General features: G+C 44.8%; 1 protein-coding gene across 5 annotated transcripts in view; it reads right to left on the bottom strand.

Annotated features, from left to right (window-relative positions):
• The window catches only part of PBX1 (PBX homeobox 1), a 415,683-nt gene that overhangs the window by 120,718 nt on the left and 272,678 nt on the right, over positions 1–22,287 (bottom strand). For all 5 annotated transcript variants that reach the window (XM_049881107.1, XM_049881109.1, XM_049881106.1 and 2 more), the window contains one exon: positions 5,155–5,399. In XM_049881107.1, the coding sequence (XP_049737064.1) occupies positions 5,155–5,399 (245 nt within the window). The remainder of the gene's footprint in view (positions 1–5,154; positions 5,400–22,287) is intronic.

The raw sequence follows: 22,287 nt of genomic DNA, 5'->3' as shown, positions 1-22,287 counted from the left end.
ACCACCAACTGCTCATATGCAAGTTCAAGTTGAAGCTGAAGAAAGTTGAAACAAGTCCACAAAAGCCAAAGTATGACCTTGAGTATATCCCACCTGAGTTTACAGACCATCTCAAGAATAGATTTGATGCTTTGAACGCTAATGACTGAAGACCACACGAGTTGTGGAACGACATCAAGGAGATCATACATTAAGAAAGCAAAAGGTCATTAAAATGACGAGAAAGAAAGAAAAGACCAAAATGGATGTCAGAACAGACTCTGCAACTTGCTCTTGAAGGTAAAATAGCTAGACAATGGAAGAAATGAAGTAAAAGAGCTGAACAGAAGATTTCAAAGAGTGGCTCAAGAAGACAAAGTATTATAATGAAATGTCCAAAGATCTAGAGTTAGAAAAACAAAAGGGAAGAACACACTCAGTATTTCCAAGCTGAAAATAACTGAAAAAAACTTTTAAGCTTCCGGTTGCAATACTGAAGGATTTTAGGAGCAAAATACTGAATGATGCAGGAAGCACCAAAAGAAGATAGAAAAAAAATACAGAGTCACTGTACCAAAAAGAACCGGTCAAAGTTCAACCATTTCCGGTGCATCAAGAACTGATGGCATCGAAAGAGGTCCAAGCTGGACTGAAGGCATCGTCGAAGAGCAAAGTTCCAGGAATTCACGGAATACCATTTGAGGTGTTTCACCAAATGGATGCAGTGCTGGAAGTCCTCATTCATCTATATCAAGGAATTTGGAGGACAGCTACCTGGCCAACCGACTGGAAGAGGTCCATATTTGTGCCCATTCCAAACAAAGGTGATTCAACAGAATGTGGAAATTATCGAACAATATCAAATGCAAATAAAATTTTGCTGAGGATAACTCAAAAGCAGTTGCAGCAGGACATTGACAAGGAACTGTCAGAAATTCAAGCTGGAGTCAGAGCAGGACATGCAAGGAGGGGTATCATTGCTGATAGATGGATCTTGCCTGAAAGCAGAGAATACCAGAAAGATGTTTATTGCGTTTTATTCAGTATGTGAAGGCATTCCACTGCATGAATCCTAACAAATTATGGATAACACTGTGAATGAAGAACAGAGACTACAGCTTTCAGTATGGATTACACCTTAACGCAAAAAAAAAAAAAATTCTCACAACTGGACCTATAAACAACATTATGGTAAATGGAGAAAAGCCTGAAGTTGTCAAGGATTTCACTTTACTTGGATCCACAATCGACAACCATGGAAGCGGCAGTGAAGAAATCAAATGACATACTAAACCCAGGGTCGTTGATTCGATTCCGACTCATAGCAACCCTACAGGACAGAGTAGAACTGCCCCATAGAGTTTCCAAGGAGCGCTTGGTGGATTCGAACTGCCAATCCTTTGGTTAGCAGCCAGAGCACTTAACCACCATGCCACCAGGGTTTCCAATGACATACTACGTTAGGCAAATCTCCTGCAAAAGATCTCTTTACAGTGCTAAAAAGCAAAGATGTCACTTTGAGGACTAAGGTGCACTGGACCCGAACCATGGTATTTTTCCATCACCTCATATGTGCATGTGAAAGCTGGACAATGAATAAGGAAGATCAAAGAAGAGTCGATGCCTATGGATTATGGTGTTGGTGAAGAATGCTGAATACAGCATGGACTGCTAGAAGAACAAATCTGTACTTTGTACTCTGGAGGAAGTACACCTAGAACGCTCCTTAGAAGCGAGGATGGTGAGACTTTGTCTCACATACTTTGGACATCTTATTAGGAGGGACCAGTCCCTGGAGAAAGACATCATGCTTGGTAAAGTAGAGGGTAGGTGAAAACGAGGAAGACCCTCAATGAGAGGGCTGACACAACCGCTATAACAACGGGCCCAAACCCAGCAATATGAGGATGGTGCAGAATCCGGCAACATTTCGTTCTGTTGTACATAGGACCACCAAAAGTGAGAACCAACTAGATGGCACCTGACAACAACATCGAAATGGAGATGATGACAGTACCTGTCCTGGGTGGCCAACCACGAAACTGCCTTGAGGATCAAGTGCAATTATGAGAGCAAAATGTTTGGTAAATGGTAACGTGCTATTGAAATGGAGTACTACTGTTAAGTTTTACTCAGTTCGGGTGAGAATGGAAGAGTGGTGAGGGGGTTTAAATCAAGGAAGCTTTTACTTTACTCAGTAAACCAAGAAAACAATTAGTTCTATGCTGTGGGCAACCCACATTAAGCATAAAGCCAGTTTTCAACACCTTTCTGCCTAACATCCATTCCAATATGTGTCTACTGGGGAACTCACACTGGGCTCTTCTTACACCCATGGAGTCTGTCGCGAATCAGCCTGGATGACAAGTCTAGGGAGGCTGCTCTGCCAGAGATTAGGTAAAGGTGAAATAAGAAGAACACTGAGTAGGAGGAACCCAAGAAGCCAGGCAGGAGAATTCATAAAAAATGTCCCCACCTCTTTTCCCAGGCTATCCCATTAGGTGAGGGTAGACTCCAAATTCTCACATGATGGTCCAACTCAGGGGAACCTCCACTGATCAGTCAACTACATGAGCTCAGCATGTCCTGGGATATGGGGAAATTTCTACATTTGCCAACATTGGGGCAAGAATACTTCTATCACAAGAAGGTGAAGGACTCATGGGTTCTCACCACAAGCTTACTTCTGTATTTCTCTCTTTCAAACCCCCCTACACCTTATCTGATGGTCGAATTTCACCACGCTTGGCTTCAAGCTTAACAGCAATTTTCTCTTCCTCGTAAAAGAGGGAACTTTGTAAAAATCCATTTCAGAGGTAGGAGTGCAATAATAGAACTTTCTTCACTTTAAATTTTAAAACATCTATTTCTATTTTAAAATTTAAATTTTCTATTAAGTTTGCATTTGCCTTTTACCTAGGCAGTCAGGAGTAGACTGCAAAGGGTCTTTTTTACCTTTTGCACCCCCCACCTTCTTTTATGGATCTCAAAAAAGAAAAGTCCAGAAACCTAACAATCCAATGAAAATAAGTTAACCGTAGAACTTCAGGACCATGGTGAAAACATACATATTTGTCAGCTAAGCGCAAGAAGGCAGGATGGATATCACTGGACTCCTAACAAAGTAGCATTGCTCCTAGTTCCCCAAGGCAACAGCATTAACACTTAAATTCAGCTGTGTGAGTAAGGGCGGGGGCGTCTTTAGTAGAAACAGCTCTGTTAAAATAATAAGAATACATTTATATTTTGTTGTTAGTTGCCCTCAAGTTGGCCCCTAACTCATGGCGAATCCCTGTACAACAGGATCAGTGTGATCCATGGGGGTTTCGCTGATTTTTTTTAGAAGCCTTTTCAGCATCATAGCCACACTCAAGCCTCCACTGAGAGATGAGTCACGGCTCTGGTTGAGGTGCACCGGCTGGGAATCAAACCTGGGTCTCCCACGTGGAAGATGAAAATTCTACCACTGAACCACCAGTGCCCTTTTACATTTATACATAAAAGGCCAATCTTATCCTTTCCTTTGATTTTTTTTTTTTTTTTTTTTATGGTACCGCGATCTCTTTGGAAACCCTGATGGTGTAGTGGTTAAGAGCTATGGCTGCAAACCAAAGGGTCAGCAGTTCAAATCTACCAGGCGCTCCCTGGAAACCCTATGGGGCAGTTCTACTCTGTCCTACAGGTCTCTATGAGTCAGAGTCAACTCAACAGCACCGGGTTTTGGGTTTGGTGATCTTTTTGACCCAAGTCTACCATTCTTTGCCATATACCACCAGTTTTCAGGATACTGTTCACAGAACAATGGTTCACACAGATAGCCCGTGGTGTGCCAGGATGGGAGTCCACGTCCAGCTGACTCCAGGGGCTCTCCTGAGTCCTTCTAGTCTTTCTACAAATAGAGATGTATACCATATATTAAGTGAAAGGGAGAACGTGTAGGATTCTCAATTGAACAGAGTCTGGGTAAAGCAAGGGACTTTAAGTCCAAGTCTTACCATCCTTTCCCATGGACCCCTGGAAGGTCAGGAATTCTCCTAAATAAGGAACGAGCACAGCCAGAGGAAACCTATTTCCTCCCTGCAGGTCAGGTGGTGACTCTGCTAATGACCTATTGCTCTGACAAGACCCTGTACTGCAGGCCAGGGACAAATGGTCCAGGAGTTCAAGGTACCGTTGGAATGTTTCTCATATTGACTTAGTATTTTTTTTTAAATCATCATTTACAACTTCACAAAATTTTTAAATGCCTTTATCACTAGGTGGGGGCAACCTGATGGCAACTGGTTGGTTGGAGCTCTAATGGCACAACGGTTAAAAGCTATGGCTGCTTACCAAGAGGTTGGCAGTTTGAATCCACCAGCTGCTCCTTGGAAACCCTATGGGGGAGTTCCACTTTTTCCTACAGGGTCACTATGAGTTGGAATAGACTCAATGGCAACGTGTATTTTGATTTGGTTGGTTGGTTGGTATCACCAGCTTGCCCATTTTTTTTTTTATTGTACTTTAAGTGAAAAGTTTACAATTCAAGTCAGTTTCTCATACAAAAACTTATACACACATTGTTATATGACCCTAGTTGCTCTCCCTACAATGTGACAGCACACACCTTCTCTCCACCCTGTGTTTCCCATGTCCATTCAACTGGCTCCTGTCCCCCTCTGCCTTTTCATCTTGCCTCCAGACAACAGCTGCCCACATAGGCTCATATGTCTACTTGAGCTAAGAGGCAGACTCCTCACCAGTATCATTTTCTGTCTTATAGTCCCGTCTAATCTTTGTCTGAGGAGTTGGCTTCAGGAATGGTTCTAGTTTTGGGCTAACAGAGATTCCGGGGCTGTGACGTCTGGGGTCCCTCCAGTCTCAATCAGACCATTAAGTCTGGTCTTTTTACTAGAATTTGAGGTCTGCATCCCACTTTTCTCCTACACCATCAGGGATTCTGTGTTGTGTTGTGTTCAGGGCAGTCATTGGTAGTAGCTGGCACCATCTTGCCCAATTTTTAATAGTTGAGACCAGAGATTACCTGGACTCAAGTTCTGAGAGTGGCTTTGTGTTTAGGCAGGAAATGCTGGACACAATAATGCTGATTTCTGGGAAAGGCTGGCTCCCCTCAATGTGTTTCCCCTACCATGTCCTAAAGGACCCGAGTGCAGAGACCCCTCATGCTGTGGTTACCTGCTCGTATTTCTCCAGCTCCGTGTGGTAGATTTGTCTGATCTGTGAGAGTTTGGCTCTGTAATCGGAATGCTCCACTGAGTTGTCTGAACCTGCCCCTCCAGAAGCCGCTGCTGCTGCTGCCGCTGCCGCCGACCCACCGCCCTTTTCGGGGCCCGCGACCCCTTCTGCTAACAGCATGTTGTCCAGCCGCATCAGCTGAGGGTCTGTTGGCTCCTCTTCCTGCGCTCCCCGGATACTCAAAACTATAGGGAAAAGGCAGGTGGAATGTTAATAATAACCCAAGGGAGAAAAAGTCAACAACAACAAACAATTGTGCTTTTTGGCTAAACAAACATCCAAATTACTTGCAATTTGTCATTTAAGGAACAGAAAGGGTGAGAAAAGGAAGAGACTTGTTTCATTTCCCAAATGAATTTTAATAAAATACAACTTTATTTCCATCCCCAAGCTGTCAAATTTTAATTCAAGAAAAAGCATTTTTGGCTTTGTCTTCCATTTTTAGGTTTCTGTGAGTTTAGATAGTCATTGAATTCTTTGCAATGTTCGATAGGCCTAAACTTTCATTTCCAAAATAACCGAAGCCAGGTAGATCCAGTTAATCTGGTGTCAAGTCTTAAAATCTTTTTCCTGGGTTAGGAGGGAATTTAGAGACATCTGACACAACCAGAGGCACACTGGCCCTCGAGTAGGGACTTCAATCTCCAAAAACAGATCTGTGGCAGGTGTTCAAGGACTGTCCTGTTGGAAATAAGGTGAGCCCCTTCACAAGCTCTCCCCCAGGGGCTCAGAGAGGCCAGCACTCTGCCGGGGTGTAGGCTCAGATCGATGAGATGCCACTTTTTATTAAAACACCGCGGCCATTTATGGGGGAGGTAATTTGGACTCAGATCAAGCGATTGAGCACATCAGCAGAAGAGCTAAACGGTCTCTTTTTACTACCATCATACAACCTGCCATGAAAAAAAAAATCACTCATCCAAATCGTTTCGTGGGCGGCAGTCAAGTCTTTGTTGAGAGGAAACATTAAAAGAATTTTCCATTAAAAAAATATCAAACACCACTTTTGAGAAGGGTAAGGGTAGGATGGAAGTGGTCCAAGCCCGAGGAGAAGGCGCCCAGCGCTCACGTTTGGGGAAGTTGCTGGCAGGGTCTTAGCGGCCAAGTGGATCCACAACACTGGAGGGATCGGAGAGGCACGGCTGTTTCAGGGCAGAGCGCATCTGGTGAGCCCTATGGGCTGTTGCCAACTCTGGTTGTCTCCCAACCCTACGAGGCAGCCCCGCCAGGCTGTGACAAGGAAGGTGGCTATGAGCCCAATATGTGGGGACACCTAGATGTTCCGGGGATTCCATCATGTAAAATACTGTAGTAACTGCCGGCTGTGCCTACCTGCTCCTGCTTCTAACAGGCACGGCAAGCAACAACCCTGAAAGTTGTTGGGAAGGAAATGCCAATTCCTGTTCTGAAAGGCCAACTACAGCGCTGCTTTCCTGAAACCCGAGAAGTCCTGTGACATGCCAGGACACGCACGCCACGTACCACGCAGGCAACACGCAAGCACGCACTCACGCACCACGCACGCACGCGTGCACCACGCACGCACCACGCACGTCCGCACGCGGGTCAGAGTAAAACGCACAGGGGAGGGCTGCTGGTCGTTGATGATGTAGGAACGAATAGGGCTGAAGGAAAGGCGGAAGAAGGGAAGGTGCTTAGCTGGGAGAGAGGAAAGAAGGAAGCCCTCACCCACACATAAACCACCGACAGCTCAGTACCCTGGCTCTTCCCATGTCACACCTCAGTTCTTAATATTCAGCTGCAGTAAAATAAGTTTAGTACAGTAGTGATGGCGCAGCGGTAGGGGATCATTGGGATGTCTTCTGTGGACTCCTTTTTTCCCCCTATGAAATCCTTCTTTTATAGGCTCAGGAGACAAGAAATGACTCCTTTGATCTAGGAGTAATGAAGATTTGGACACTATTCTGTTCCTTGAATTTATTTACTCGTATCTCCAAAGCCAAAGACCTCTGAAGCAAACATCACCACCAACAAAGAAACTAATCGAATGTTGTTATACCTCAGCTGGAGCCCTGGTGGTGAAGTGGTTAAGAGCTCACCTGCTAACCAAAAGGTGGCCAGTCTGAATCCACCAGCCTCTCTTTGGAAGCCCTATGAGACAGTTTTACTCTGTCCTATAGGGTCGCTATGAGTTAGAATCAACTCAATGGCCACGGGTTTGGCTTTTTGTTTTGTTTTACAGCTAAATTAAGAAGCCCTGGTGGCGCAAAAGGTGACGTGCTCAGCTGCTAACCGGAAGGCTGGCAGTTCCAACCCGCCTAGAAGCTCCATAGGAGAAAGACCTGGTGATTGCTGCTGTAACGATCACAGCCAAGAAAACCCTACGGAGCAGTTGTACTCTGTCACATAGGGTTGCTATGAGTTGAAACCAACTCAACGGCACCACCAGCACCACCAACATATCTGAATTACTGAATACCAGTCCCTAACAGTGCTAGAAAGAATCTGACCCTCCAAGTGCTGGGCTCAGGGTCCGGCAGCCCCTACACTTCCTTGCCTCTCTACCTCTAATGAGTTCTCTGAGGTAAGGGCATTTGTTTGTAGAGTTTATGGATGTTTCTCTTTATTTAGTGAATTTTAATTGCTTTACCAAAAAAAAAAAAAAAAAACCCTTTAATAAACTAGTGTAATTGTTTCAATTTAGCTTGGTCATTACAAAATCATGCTGGGGCAAAATTCCAATCTCTCATCTACCACAGCGGCTGATGGAAAAATTTCGTGAGGACTGAGGCTGGTAACACTTTAGCTGGGAGGGAATAACTCCAAGAGGCCCCTCCCATTTACTCCATAACCAGTCCTTCTGGCATGGTCTCAACAATGGTAAACCCACTGCTGGTGAGTCGATTCTGACTCATAGCGACCCTACAGGACAGAGTAGAACTGCCCCATAGGGTTTCCAAGGAATTGCTGGTGGATTCAAACTGCTGACCTTTTGGTTAGCAGCCAAGCTCTTAACCACTGCACCACCAGGGCTCCCCCTCAACAGTGGCGGCAAAGAAAAAAAGAACAACATAGAGCTAGCAGAGACACTGCCTGTCTGAGAGGAGGCCAAGGACCCCACCTCTCCTCCCATCTCACTGATGCCAACAATCGCCTCCTTCACCCCGTTAGTGTATTCCTCTGGCAAGATTCAATTTGTTCTCAGAGAAGTAAGAGAGACAGAAGGATAGGCATTCACAGGCCTAAGGGCCGGTCCTAGTTTCTCCAGGTACTGGGTATGAGACCTTGTGCATGTTGCTATACCTAACAGATACCTCTGAGAATGGTTTCCCTTGCCAGCACCTCTTAGTTTTATCCACATCCATGCTCCAACTTTTTCTTTTTTTTTAACCATCAATGTGAAGCACAAACTCTATACATCTAACTAATTAATATGTTTCTTGGCTTTGAAATCTAACTGGTTTTAAATAAAATCATAAGGAAAATTGCTGAGTCTGCCAATGGACACCAGTGGAAGCCTTCAGTAGCAGGGCACTGAAAGGATCTGGTACACCTCACTCTGAGTTGACCTTTTTTTCCAGGTATAAAGTGATACATCTGGGGAAAACTCAACAAAGGTGTTAGCATTTCACTTAGTTGTATGTCATTGTATGAATCCTGTAAGTAAATACTATATAAAGAAATTTGAATTCATTAAGATTTAATATAGGGGACACTGGCTGGAGCCTTGGTGGTGCAGCGGTTAAGAGCATGACTGCTAACCAAAAGGTCAGCAATTTGAACCTACCAGCTGCTCTTTAGAAACCCTATTGGGCAGTTCTACTCTATGCCGTAGGGTCGCTATGAGTCGGAATCAACTTGATGGGAACAGGTTTGGTTTTTTTGGGTTTTGGTGGTTTAGTGGTGGAATGTTCGCTTTCCATCTGGGAGACCAGGTCCAGGTTTGATGCCAATGCATCTCAAGGGCAGCCACCACTTGTCTGTCTACGGAGGTTTGTATGAGCCCTGGTGGCGCAATGGTTAAGAGCTCATCTGCTCACCAAAAGGTTGGCAGTTCGAATCCACCAGCCGCTCCTTGGAAACCCCATGGGACAAATCTATGGGGTTCTGTTTTATAGGGTTGTTATGAATCAGAATCAACTTGAAGGCAACGAGTTTTGTTTTGTTTATAATGATGCTTAGCAGTTCTCACTGAAGCTTCCAAACTAAGAGGAACTGGGAAGAAAGACCTGGAGATCTACTTTTGAAAATCAGACAGTGAAAACCCTATGAATCACATTGGTCCAAGAATGGGAAGCGTTTCATTCTGTTGTGTATGGAGTCATATGAGTTGGGGGACAACTTGATGGCAGTAAACAACAAGACTTAATATAACTAGTTTCTAAATGTACCCAAATAAATAATTAGTATGATAGAAACACAATACACCATGACCAATGTTGCTTGCATTTACACTCATAAACATGCCCCAAACCAGATATTTGAAGAAAATAAAATGATGAAAAGATTAAGAACAAAAAACCAACAGTCCTCTCCAGATAACACTCTTCAAATTCTACTCAAATCATTATGAAAATAGGTCAGATATGTGAGGGCAAAATAACACGAACAAAAAAGAGTAATATAAATGACAGAAAACCTTAAAAGAAAACTCTCATCTCCCACTACTTCACATAGAATATTCTGGTTCTGTGGACTTGGGCTGTGCTGGTGTGGTCTGAAGTGGGGCAGGATGAACTAATAAAACCACACACGGATCTACCCAGTGCAAGACTCTTAATGTGTCCCTATAAAAATGGGTGTTGGGACTCACCGACATTGAAACTGCTCAGCTAGTCAGTTAAAAAAAAAAATCCCACAAACATTAAATAAATAAATGAAAAGGGTGATATGTTTAAGCAGAACTGATGCTACCTATTTATTGCTGGAAGCCAGCCCTCTCGCGAGTAGGAGACAGAATGATTATTTAAAAGCTCCTTTTTACCTCCGCTGCACCATGCAAGGTTCAAATGAACCTTTCGCCAGGATACCAGAGATGTTAACGCTCATCCTCCAAGATCCAATTTCAACCAGCAGAGCTGTTACCTAATCCAGCAACCATCACATATGATCAGGTTCCCGCTTCCCTGATGGGCACCCTCGCAGCCACCCCCACCCCAGCCTACAGCTTTTCCCCTCCACAGGCTTTAAAGGGCCAAATCCGTGTTTATGCCGTAAATAGAGGATTTTAATACAGTCAGGCCTGTAGACTTCCATGGCCAAACGTGTATGTGTGTGTGTGTGTGTGTGTGTGTGTGTGTGTATATATACACACGTATGTATGTGTATATATATATATATTTATATACACACACTCAACCGCAGTGAATTCACGCTACTTCCAAAGGGGTCTCCCATCACAATATTTGACCTGTTTGGTAATAGTTCCTAAAGAAGGTGTTTCCTTCTCACAAATCTATCCCCTCATGTAAAAGACCAGTCAGGACAGGTAAGGGATTTATACAGAAACCATCACAAGCCCTTTAAAAAGCATCCGATGTCACGCCCACCTTGCTGCCATTGCCTGCCCTGGGGTTAATTCTTTGGTAAAACTCCCAAGATTAGGGGGCTCTCACAGCACTGTCGGAGCTGTCCTCACAACTCACCTCCTGCTGTTATTTATGTATTTATTTTTCTTCACACGAGGAGAAAAACATACCAAACCCAAAGGCATATTCAAGATCCTCGGGAGGGCTGCGTGCGGGTTGTTTGTCCCTGCCTGAGCGCGTGGACTGAAGCAGCTCCAGCTGACTCCCACTAGAGGGCACTCTTTCTTCACGGAGGACTGGTTCGGCTTGGCCGGCCAGCCAGGCTCCAATCTCCAGGTTAGCCCGGTGGAAATACCCTGCTTAGATTCAAATTTCTACAGGTGGGACAGGTAAGGAGGAAAGGAGGGTAAATCTACAGAAAGGGTTATCTTCAGATTTGGGCGGCAGTCAAGGGGCCCAAGGCCAAGAATGAGAAAGGAGAGAGAGGCTGGGAGGTGGTTTGGGAAAGGGCGTGAGTGAGGCGGCCTCCCCAGGTGGGCGCAGAAAGGCAGGTCCTCCCACTCTCTGGCTGATTGGAAGGCCAAGACTTAATCTTTCTGCAGGGTGCTCTACTGTCCACAAGCGAGCCCTGAGATAAGTCTTCTCTACTCATTTCAAGGAGGGGGGCTGGGAGAGCAGCACTCCACCCTCCCCACCCCCCACCCACCCCAGTTGCCCTCCCATCTCCCAGTCAGTCAGAACTTTGGAGAGAGGTGTGGGACAGAAGTATGCTCTTGAAGTTTCATAAACAGAGCGAAGTGCTTGCTCCTGAGAGCATCGCAGTTTTTTTTTTTAAATAATTTTTATTGTGCTTTAAGTGAAAGTTTACAAATCAAGTCAGTCTCTCACACAAAAACCCATGTACACCTTGCTACACACTCCCAATTACTCTCCCCCTAATGAGACAGCCCGCTCTCTCCCTCCACTCTCTTTTCGTGTCCATTTCGTCAGCTTCTAACCCCCTCCACACTCTCATCTCCCCTCCAGGCAGGAGATGCCAACATAGTCTCAAGTGTCCACCTGATCCATGAAGCTCACTCCTCACCAGCATCTCTCTCCAACCCATTGAACAGTCCAATCCATGTCTGAAGAGTTGGCTTCGGGAATGGTTCCTGTCCTGGGCCAACAGAAGGTCTGGGGGCCATGACCACCGGGGTCCTTCTAGTCTCAGACCATTAAGTCTGGTCTTATGACACAGTTACACATTTTATCTGTTCATAAAATGCTTATACATACCAGGGCTTTGAACTGGTTTGGTCTGGCTCAATCACCTGCTGAGAACTTCCATTTCCACCCCAGATATGGAGCCCTGGTGGCAAAGTGTTTAAGAGTTCTTCTGCCAACATAAATGCCGGCAGTTCGAATCCACCTCCACTCCTTGGAAACCCTATGGGGCAGTTCTACTGCCATCTACCGATTCGGGTCCAAGGCAACAGGTTTGGTTTTTTTGGTTTGCACCCCAGGTATATTGAATCTGAATCTACATTTTAACAAGATCCCCTGGTGATCCTTATGTATAGATAAAAATCAACTAGGATCTTGTTAAAATGTAGATTCTGATTCAGTATATCTGGGGTGGAAAGGCAAATTCTCAGCATGGGGTCAAACCAGAATGCACCAGTTTGAAGCCCGGGTACATACTGAAGTCACGTTCCAAATTTATACAGAAGAAAATTGAAGACTAGAAAGGCAAAGTAACTTTCACAAAATCTCAGCAAGTGGGACAAAGCCAAGACTAAAATCTAGGTCTTTAATTCGGGGACACTTTATCCTCCACTCAGAGCCTCTGGGTCATGCAAATGGTTGAAGGTTCGAGTTCACCCAGAGGCCTGATGATCTGCTTTTGAAAAATTAGCCCTGAAAACCCTAAGGAGCACAGTTCTACTCTGAAACACACAGGTCGCCATAAGTTGGAGTCAACTCCACAACAACTGGTTTTTTTTTTAATCCTCTACTACAGGGTTTGGCTGCTAGCCAAAAGGTAGGTGGTTTGAACTCACCCAGCAGCTCTGCAGGAGAAAAGACCCTCAATCTGCTCCTGTAAAGATTACAGTTTAGGAAGCCCTATGGAGCAGTTCCACTGCCCCATGGGGTCCCTATGAGTTGGAACCAACTGGTCAGCACCTAACAACAACAACACAACCTTAGGATTCTGACTCTCTTTCACAAATGGTAGCTGAGTGAATGAGATACCTGTTCTCTCCGGACACACACACACACACACGCGCGCGCACACACAAAATGTCTTTTGATGCCCTGCTCACGACCGATCCTCTGGGCTCTGGGGCAGGAAGAAGACAGATTTGAGGGAGGAAAGTAAGGAAGTTCTCCCTCCTGTCTTCTTAATTTCTTTTAATTCCTCGAGATCTGGTTCTCTTCATTCCCTCTTTCTGCCATGTGATAAAGCCATCTTTGTTCTTGGCCGTAGAAATCCCTTTATCAGTCCTAGCCCATTGCCCAATCTCAGCTCAAAATCCTTCCCCACAAAAACTACCGTGATGAGAACAGGCAAAAATGAACTCTCTTGCTTCTCAGCCACCCTATCGTGTGCCATCTACAGTACCACATGGTGCATCTCAAGACAACCCAGGTCACACCTACTGCCTCATGGCGAGACCGTGAGCTCCTGAAAGACAGTGACGTGATGGTCTTCATCTGGGCACCCCTCACGGGACCTCACAGAGTCTCTGGCATGAAGTGTCTGTTAACAAACATTTCTTAATCTATAATAAAGAGCAAAGGAGGGAAGGAGGGTGCAGGATGGTCAGATCCAGTTATCTCGGCCTCAGCCTCCTGTTCTTAGCCAGGCAGTCAATTCCCTGCATGCGCTCTCTTCCGCCCTCTGTAACAGTGACAAGCCCTACCACAGCCAGCTTGCTATCGGGTAGAAGGCCTTTATCTCTGCCACCAATCCCATACTCAATTAGGGGAAAAAAAAAATTGGATTTTCAAATGTGAAAATTCATAAGACGGGACAAGAACAAACATCGATGACACTCTTGAGAGGGTTTCAGGTCTTGCTTGGTTTACGTGTTTGGGTTTTCTTTAGAGGAACAATCTTTCTTGTCATTCCTGTCTCAGGACTTGGCTTTTGCAGTTCTGCGCACAATACATTTTGCACTTCTCAGGGGATGGGCGGGCATGGGTCCCATTCACATGTGCCCCTGCCTGGCACACCGTCTCCCTGGGCCAGCTGGCACAGAAAGGCTAATGTGCCAGGCAACAGGCTCCAGCCTTTCTGGATGGGCGCCGGCTGCCTGGGCGAGGGGCTTTGGTCCTTAATAGCTCCAGCTTGAATTGCTGCTCAGGGAGCCCCTTGTGTCCAAAGAGGAGCTGCAGGAGCTGGTAGGAGGGCGGGACTTCACACTGGCTTTGGCCCCCAGTTGCCCTACTCTGAGGGATGAAGGAAAGGAAAAACTCTCAGGGAGGACAGCACAAACTGTGTGAGGCCTAGATTCCACTTGGCAATCCATGATGCCATTTCCTATTTAGTGATACATAAAGCTGGAAACACGTGGAGCCGCTGGTTGGTGGCTTGCTGTGCATTCCCTGAAGAAAGCAAGGGAAATTTCTCAATATTCTCTTGCCTTAGGAGGAAAATACTCTGAAGTTCAGAGTCTCAGTTAGGCTCCTAGAACACTGCCTGATCTATAAACCAAACCCATTGCCATGGAGTTGATTCTGACTCACAGCGACCCTATGGAACAGAGTGGGACTGCCCCACAGGGTTTCCAAGGAGTGGCGGATGGATTCGAACTGTTGACCTTTTGGTTAGCAACCAAGCCCTTAACCACTGTGCCACAAGGGCTCCACCTGGTCTACAGCAAGAGCTAATATGTGATACATTCCTTTGCCTATCATATTCTAATACCCCCGAGAAGTGTCAGTATGGGCACAAGGCTCTCTTCTGTTATCTGTAGCATGTCACAAAGACAAAGCACTGAAACAGGCATGGAGTGCCTGAGCGTAGAGCCAGCTCTAAGACACCTACTATGTGACTTTGAGCTCTCTTAAACTCAGTTTCCTAATCACCAAACTTTCAATAATAATACCAACCACTCCATAATGCTTGTTAGGGATTAAATAAGATTATTTTTACAAAAGTACATAGCGGCACTTGGTAACTAGTATATTGGTCATCTTTGTTTAAATCTGAATCAATCCATCGATGAAGGTTCCTTTAGGAAGAATAAGAGAGCAGGATATATTTAAAGAGTTTGGTTTCTGTCCATTAGGATTTAGCAACACAAAAGAAACCACGATAATTCAGTGACTACAGGTATGCGTGCACGTGCGTGCATACACACACACACACACACACACACACACACACCCCACGGTCTTGTGCTTCTAGGCAGGCGCACACTGATACCATCACACACCAAGAAATCGATCCTCCAGCCAGCAGAATAAATTTCAAAACGTCTTTCTCTCTTCTTTTCTCCTCTTTATATTCCTTTCTTGCTCTTCTTTTTCGAAGCACATTAAAAAGACCACTGCCTCTGAAATCTGAGGCCTTTCCTCTTTACACAGAGCCAGTCAGCTGTAATCTCCCGGAGCAAGAAAGCTCGTAAGTTCTCCCTGCCTGGCAGGGATCACACCAAAGACTCAGACCTTCTGGAAGTCTGAAAGACCCTTCTGGGAAACACTTAGCTCTGAAGCAATCTCACCTTGTGTCAGACAAGCTAGTCTGGAAGTCATCTTTAATGGCTGCTTTCAAATTTCCATTAAAAAATAAATAAATTATAGCCAGAAGAGGATAAAGACTCTCTTCATAGCCACGGTTTGAGGAAACGTGTGTTTTTGGGTGGGATTCAGACCTCACAATCATCTTGCCTTGATCAATATGACTCATTCCTCTCCTATGCTGAGACACAGAGAAACTTCACCCTTAAAAAATGAAAAGAACTGGACGTTGTAGCATTTGTATCATGTGCGGAATTGCCACACTGACATCATCACTGCTGTCTCAGAAACACAAATGCTACTCCAGCTCTTAGTGACAAGCAGAACACTCCTCCCCATATTTGCAAACTGGGAAGTTGTTGTTAGGTGCTGTCCAGTCATTTCCGACTCACAGTCACCCTACGTACAACAGAACGGAACACCACCCGGTCCTGCGCCATCCTCATGACTATTGTGTTTAAACCCATTGTTACAGCCACTGTGTCAATCCATCTCGTTGAGGGTCTTCCTCTTTTTTTATGACCTTCTACTTTACCAAGCATGATGTCCTTCTCCAGGGACTGGTCCCTCCTGGTAACATGTTCAAAGTATGTGAGATAGAGTCTTGCCATTCTTGCTTCTAAGGACCATTCTGGTTGTACTTCTTCCAAGACAGATTTGCTCCTTCTTTTGGCAGTCCACGGTATATTCAATATCCTTCACCAACACCATAACTCAAAGGTGTCAATTCTTCTTCAGTCTTCCTTATTCACTGTCCAGCTTTCACATGCATATGAGGCTTTTGAAAACACCACGGCTTGGGTCAGGTGTACCTTAGTCTTTAAGGCGACATCTTTGATTTTAATACTTTAAAGAGGTCTTTTGCAGCAGACTGATCCAATGCAATGTGTCATAGCAAAACTGTCTCCCCTCCTCCAACTTTCTAAACAATTTCACCAGAACAAAGTTTAAAATAAAGACCGTTGTGCCCCACAGAAATATTTCCCAGGTTTTGAAAACCACTGAATAATTCAAAGGCAGGATTTCTAATACAATATGCTATTGACCTTGAGAGGTCCTCATGGAATACATTGATAATTTAGTCCTAACTTGAGCCATGAGCATTTATCATTATCGTTGTTTCTAATGCCACAAATAGGAGAAGTCTAACACTACTGCTAGCAGTACACCTTGACCTTGCTGGAGTAGGCTTACTTTCCAACCAAAGATGGAGATCACACCTCTGCCAGAGGATGGCCACAGATAAAGGTGTGGAGACCAAGGCCAGAGAGAGGCAGTGACGTCACTGACAGAAAAGAGCAAATTCTAGTCAGTCTCAGACATGGAATCTGGACTCAGGAAACAAAGCACAATGTTTTAACTCACACCATCTTTTCTGCCTCTGTGACTTGCTCCTTCTACTTCTACCTCCAACAGAACTGGGATTCCTTTGATTCTATACGAGGATGCAAAGTTGAAGTGTGGGGGAGAAAAAGGACGACTGATTTTGTCATGGAGTCCCTGTGTGGTGCAAACAGTTAAGATGCTCAGCTGCTAACCAAAAGGATGGGGGTTCGAGTCCGCCCAGAGGCCACCTCAAAAGAAAAGCCTGGTGATCTACTTCTGAAAAATCAGCCCTTGAAAGCCCTTAAGGAGCACAGTTTTATTCTGACACACGTGGGGCCTCATGAGTCGGAATCTACTCAATGGCAGCTGGTTTTTACTTGTGGTAGTTGTGTCTGTCTTGAGCAAGGCAAGAGGGAGGTACTTACTGCATCCCATAGCCACTGTCACCACTCTTACTATCACTGAGAATAGGATTGTTGCATGTGTCTGTGCGTGTTAATTATGCTACAACTTATGCTGAGTAAAATACGACAGAGTATGTCTCTCTCGGACATGGGACCTGGAAGACAGGACACCTAGGGAAGGGCTGAGCAGAGGTTACCAGCAAAAGGCTGAAAGAAAAGGATGTTCTACTGGTTTCTTTCAACATATCCCCTTCCACATTAACAGAACCCTGATTTTGATCTGCGTTCTTGGCCACTGGGAAGAAACCCACATTCCGCCTTCCCTAGCAGCTAGGTGTGATCATGTCTTATTGTGATGAAATTCTGGTCAGTGATAGGTGAGTAAAAATGGGGTACAAAACTTTAGGGAGTATCCTTAAAAACAGGGCATAAGCCTCCTGCTCCTCTCTCCTTCTCCTCCATTGCTTAGAACATGAAGATAATGGCTGGGGCTCTAGCAGCCACCCCACACCATGAGTTGAAACTGGGAGTGGAAGCCACATCTGGGAAAGAAACCGGAAGGAAGGTGCCTGGGTTGACACTGTGGAGACCAGCCAGGATGGTCACCTTCGGACTACATGAAAAGTGAAAGAAAAATTTCTGTAAGGCTTCTGACCTGAAGTAAAATGGCTGAAGTTAAAGGTAGGTCCCCGATTCGAGAAAACTTCGACATGTACAGCTGCTACATGTCTGCCTCAATGGTAATTTCTCTTTAAGAAATGTAACTTTGATGCTAATTAGCATATAATCAATGAACAGTCACCTGTTGCATTCTGCACCAGAGTATGTAGCCAATGACCTACCACTTGTTGCATTTTTCCCTCGCATTTTATTCTCAATAACCAATGAGACCTACCTTAGCTCTATCTTAGCTTGTGCCCAAGGGCCCCCCCACCAAGCCATGTGGCTTCATTTCAGTGAGCCTGTTCCCAGTTGGAGTCGCCTTTTAAAATTCTTAATAAACCTCTTTGATTTTTACTACCTAAACAAACAACAAAAAACCCAAACCTACTTGTCCTCGAGTCCGTTCAGACTCATGGTGACCCTACAGGGTCGCTCTGAGTATGAGGTTGTGTTATTTCAATGCAGTGACATTTTGGTGGCAGGGACATTTTGGATCTGGACGACATCTGTCTGTTTCAACCCTGTGGGACCGTGGATTCAGACGCCAAGCGCCGGCAAGGGCCTTTTGAGCCCCCTGGTCTCCTCCGCTCTTGGGAATTCTCAAGTGGGCTTTCCAGGTCCTAATGCCGTACTCCAGTGAAGAGATGTCTTACACAAAGGTGCAGGCCGATTTCTGGGTGTGGTAGATTTCTCTCTTTCAGGGTTGTGTTCTCATGCATCTTGTCTGAAGCTTTTTTTTTTTTTTTTTTTTTAATGTCATACTGTCAAGGCTTGGAGGAAACGAACATGGCAGGTATTTTTTTTTTTTTTAAACCAAATGGAGGGAAACCAAATGAATGTGATAGAGTCAACCTTGAAACAAAATTTCAGCAGGCAAATTTGTAAGCAGTTCTTTTTAGCCTGGGACAAACACGAAGCATTTCAGTTTGTGAATGAATGACCTTTTTTTTTTTTTTTCACTTTCCTTTTCTCACCCTGAATTATGATTTTCAAAATAGGTAATTTGGGTGTATAATTCAGGGGGTGGGGTGGTTACTTGTTGGGGGCGAAATATGTTTTGAGTTCTTTTTCCTTTGGGTCTGTCTAGAATCCCAAAGGAAAATGACTCAGGGTCACAGGAAGAAGAAAATCCAGTATCAGGGCTATCAGAACACCACAGATGAACAGTAATAAAAACCAGACAATCAGTAGCTCTCACCTTGGGGTCTGTGGAGGAGCTACCCACTGGAGAAATTCCATGCTTGCCAACAAAGGAGAAAATGGGCATAATTCAGGGATGGATTAGCTAAACTTTTTACTCAGCATTCAGGATTAGCTCTGACAGAAGATGGGGCAAAGGTGGTTTTTAATTCAATGTTTGTAAATAGGCTAGACCTGAACTGCCAAAATTAGTTAAACACCATGGGCTAAATTGAGAAAGAGCTACTACCACCAACCTTGCTAATTTATAATTTAGCACATAAATTATCTCAGAGTTTGGAACAGGGCAAGCAAACCGGACAAACTGAACTGATGACTCCTCATATGAATCAGAACTAATTAATGGCTCTGCAGTTGCCGCAACATCAGGCTGCACCCAGCAAGGACCCTGCCTCTTCCCCAACAGGCCCCTTGCCTCTACCCCTACTTTAGGATTTCCTAATTCTAAGCTTCATTTTTCTTTGTGTGCATAAGGTAAATGGAAATTAGCCCCGGAGCACGCAGGACAAGGGAGACTAGCTGCATATTACAGTGTCTGGCTGGAGCCGGTAGCCAGGGAATATCCACCGTGCCTTGGGGCTGTTGAGGCCACGGCCCAGCTAGTAGAGACTAGTGCAGATGTTGTGCTGGAAAATGACCTTCATGTATGCGTTCCTCACGCACTATCTGCTCTTTCGAATTTGAGTTTAACACAGCATTTGTCCACCAGCAGGATGACCTCCTATGAGGCTGTTTTATTGGCCACCCTACACATTTGTTTATATACTGCCCTTGGACTAAATCCAGCAACTCTTATGCCCTCACCAGGTGATAAGGAAATCCCCACCCCATAACTGCATAGATGTTCTGACCATTTATTAACCATTGGACCTGACCCATAAGAAGCTCCTCGTGACAATTCAGATTTTAATGGACTCTTGTTATCAGGGAGGTTACACTGTAACCACCTCCACTGAGATTCTTGAAAGTGGACTGCTTCCAGAAGTTTCTTCAGCCTGATGAGTGGAATTGATTGCGGAGCGGAACTGATTGGGCTCACACAGCCATGCAAGCTCCCTCCAAAAACCAAACCATACCTGTTGCTGTCGAGTTGATTGCGACTCATAGCGACCCTACAGGACAGAGTAGAACTGCCCCATAGCGTTCCCAAGGAGCAGCCGGTGGATTTGAACTGCCGACCTTTTGATTAGCAGCCGAGCTCTTAACCACTGGGCCACCAGGGCTCCTAGCTCGCCTCCAAACGGGGATAAAAGGCTGGATACACCTCTCATAGCTTAAGAAGGCTGCAAGCCCCAAGTGGACCATACAACCTATTAAAGGACACCTAGATGAGAAGTTAACGACATCTGCGTAGACCCGCTCTCCTAAGACTTCAGGACCAGGCCTGTATTTCAACCCAAGCAACCTGCAGAACGTTTTGGACTTTTCTAATCATTACTGTGGCTAGTGCTGTTTTCCTTGGTTTGCAATTTTTATATTATCCCTTGCTGCGACATCCAATCCTTTTCTAGTTGCCCTAAATGCTCGTTTTTATTTTCTCAATAATATTAATGGAAGTTGTGGAAATAGTTGTTTATGCATGATGTTGACTGATGTTGATTGAAGTCACTTGTTTTATAAGTTAGATAAATTGGATGGGAAAAAGATAAAACCCTCTTCCCATGTCCTGAGCCAATTTTAAGACTTCACTATGTCTATTTCTTTTCAGTTTTTGGTAATTTGTTTTCTGTACTGGTTCTTACATGAACACTTAACTCCACATACTCATGTACTATTTATAGGGGGATTTGATTTCATTACTGTTAGTCGCCTGGTGGTGCCCTAGTATACTGTATTCTTTGGGGGTGGGGGAAACTTTCCTTCATCCTGAGGCTTTTCTCAAATATTCTTCTTTTGATGCCTGGCAGGAAAAGGCCTTAGTAAAGGTATCCCAGGCCATGAAGAGGGCAGGCAACCTAACTAGCTGGAATGGAGTCTGCCACCTCATTCCACATGCTATCCATGAAAACTCCGACTCCTTTGCAATTCCAGTCAACAACTATAGCCACATCCCTGAAGCTACTGTTAGCCTTACTGTTACTTTAAACAAACTATACGAGTCAGATTTTGGCATACTCCTCGTTTTCAGCACAGCTTCAGGTAGCATGCTATAATTTAAACCAGTCCATAATGCCCAACCAGGTTACAGAACACCTCAGGGCCTGCTTCATAAAACTCAGAGGTTTTCACGTTGCTTGCCGAATTCACTACTCGCTCCATCACAGAGAATTCCCTAGATACTTTGGGATGTTATCAAATAAGGCAAGGAATTACCTGTTTAAACAATACTGGCTCACCCCTTCCTCTGTACTAGGCTCTGGAACCCTCTAAAGACAGGATGGTTGTCTGTAATGACTCCGTAACTGAACACTAGCTTGAGCGAGTTAATTAAAGCATCCCCTTCCCACATAATTACACAGGAAATAACATGATTTGTGCTCCTTACGAATATGTATTTTTGTGTGGAGGATCAGATTACCTCAGTAAAAGGAGACCGAACACAAGGGTTGAGCCCTACGCTTAGGCATCACCCTGCCTGGATGGATGGAATATGCTGGGCTGGTGTACCTTGAGCTCACTAGATGTCCCATTAGATATATATTCATATAATGACAGTCTACAATGGACTGGAGAAATAGACCTCCTCACTTGGTGTAAGAGAGGTCTTGGATCTGGAGACAATCCTATTAAGGTTAACCCGAGTCTAGGGTTTTCATTTGTAAGAGCCTTTACACCCTGGCGGAGAGTTGCTGATCTAGAATTGTCTATCAGGAATTTGTCTGATACAGTGAAACAAATAGCTGATGATATAGCCAGTGCCATGGCTACCCGACAAACTTCACTGAACTCCCTTGCCAAGGTAATGCTGGATTATCAAATTGCAGTGGACTTCCTGGTAGCACAATAGGGAGGAGTTTGTACAACTGCCAAAACCTCTTGCTGCACCTGGGTGAATACCTCCGAGGAACTGGAACATGATATTAAGCAAATATGCCAGAAAGCAGCCTGGCTACACATCCCAGAAACCACTTCAGGTTTCTCCCTTACTGACACTTTTTTTAGCTGGTTGCCTGAGTGATGGGTGCATGGATTAGATCTGTGCAGCCCACTGGAATAATGGTTTGGATGACAGTGGCCATTGTGATAGGAAACATTAAGTGCTGCATAAAGGTCCCCACTAATGCATTGGCACAGAGAAGTAACACGATGCCTACGAGAAGAATGAT

The sequence above is a fragment of the Elephas maximus genome, chromosome 3, assembly GCF_024166365.1.
Source record: "Elephas maximus indicus isolate mEleMax1 chromosome 3, mEleMax1 primary haplotype, whole genome shotgun sequence".
Taxonomy (NCBI): Eukaryota; Metazoa; Chordata; class Mammalia; order Proboscidea; family Elephantidae; genus Elephas; species Elephas maximus.
The sequence above is the reverse complement of the archived record's forward strand: the minus strand, read 5'-3'. Positions and strand labels throughout refer to the sequence as shown.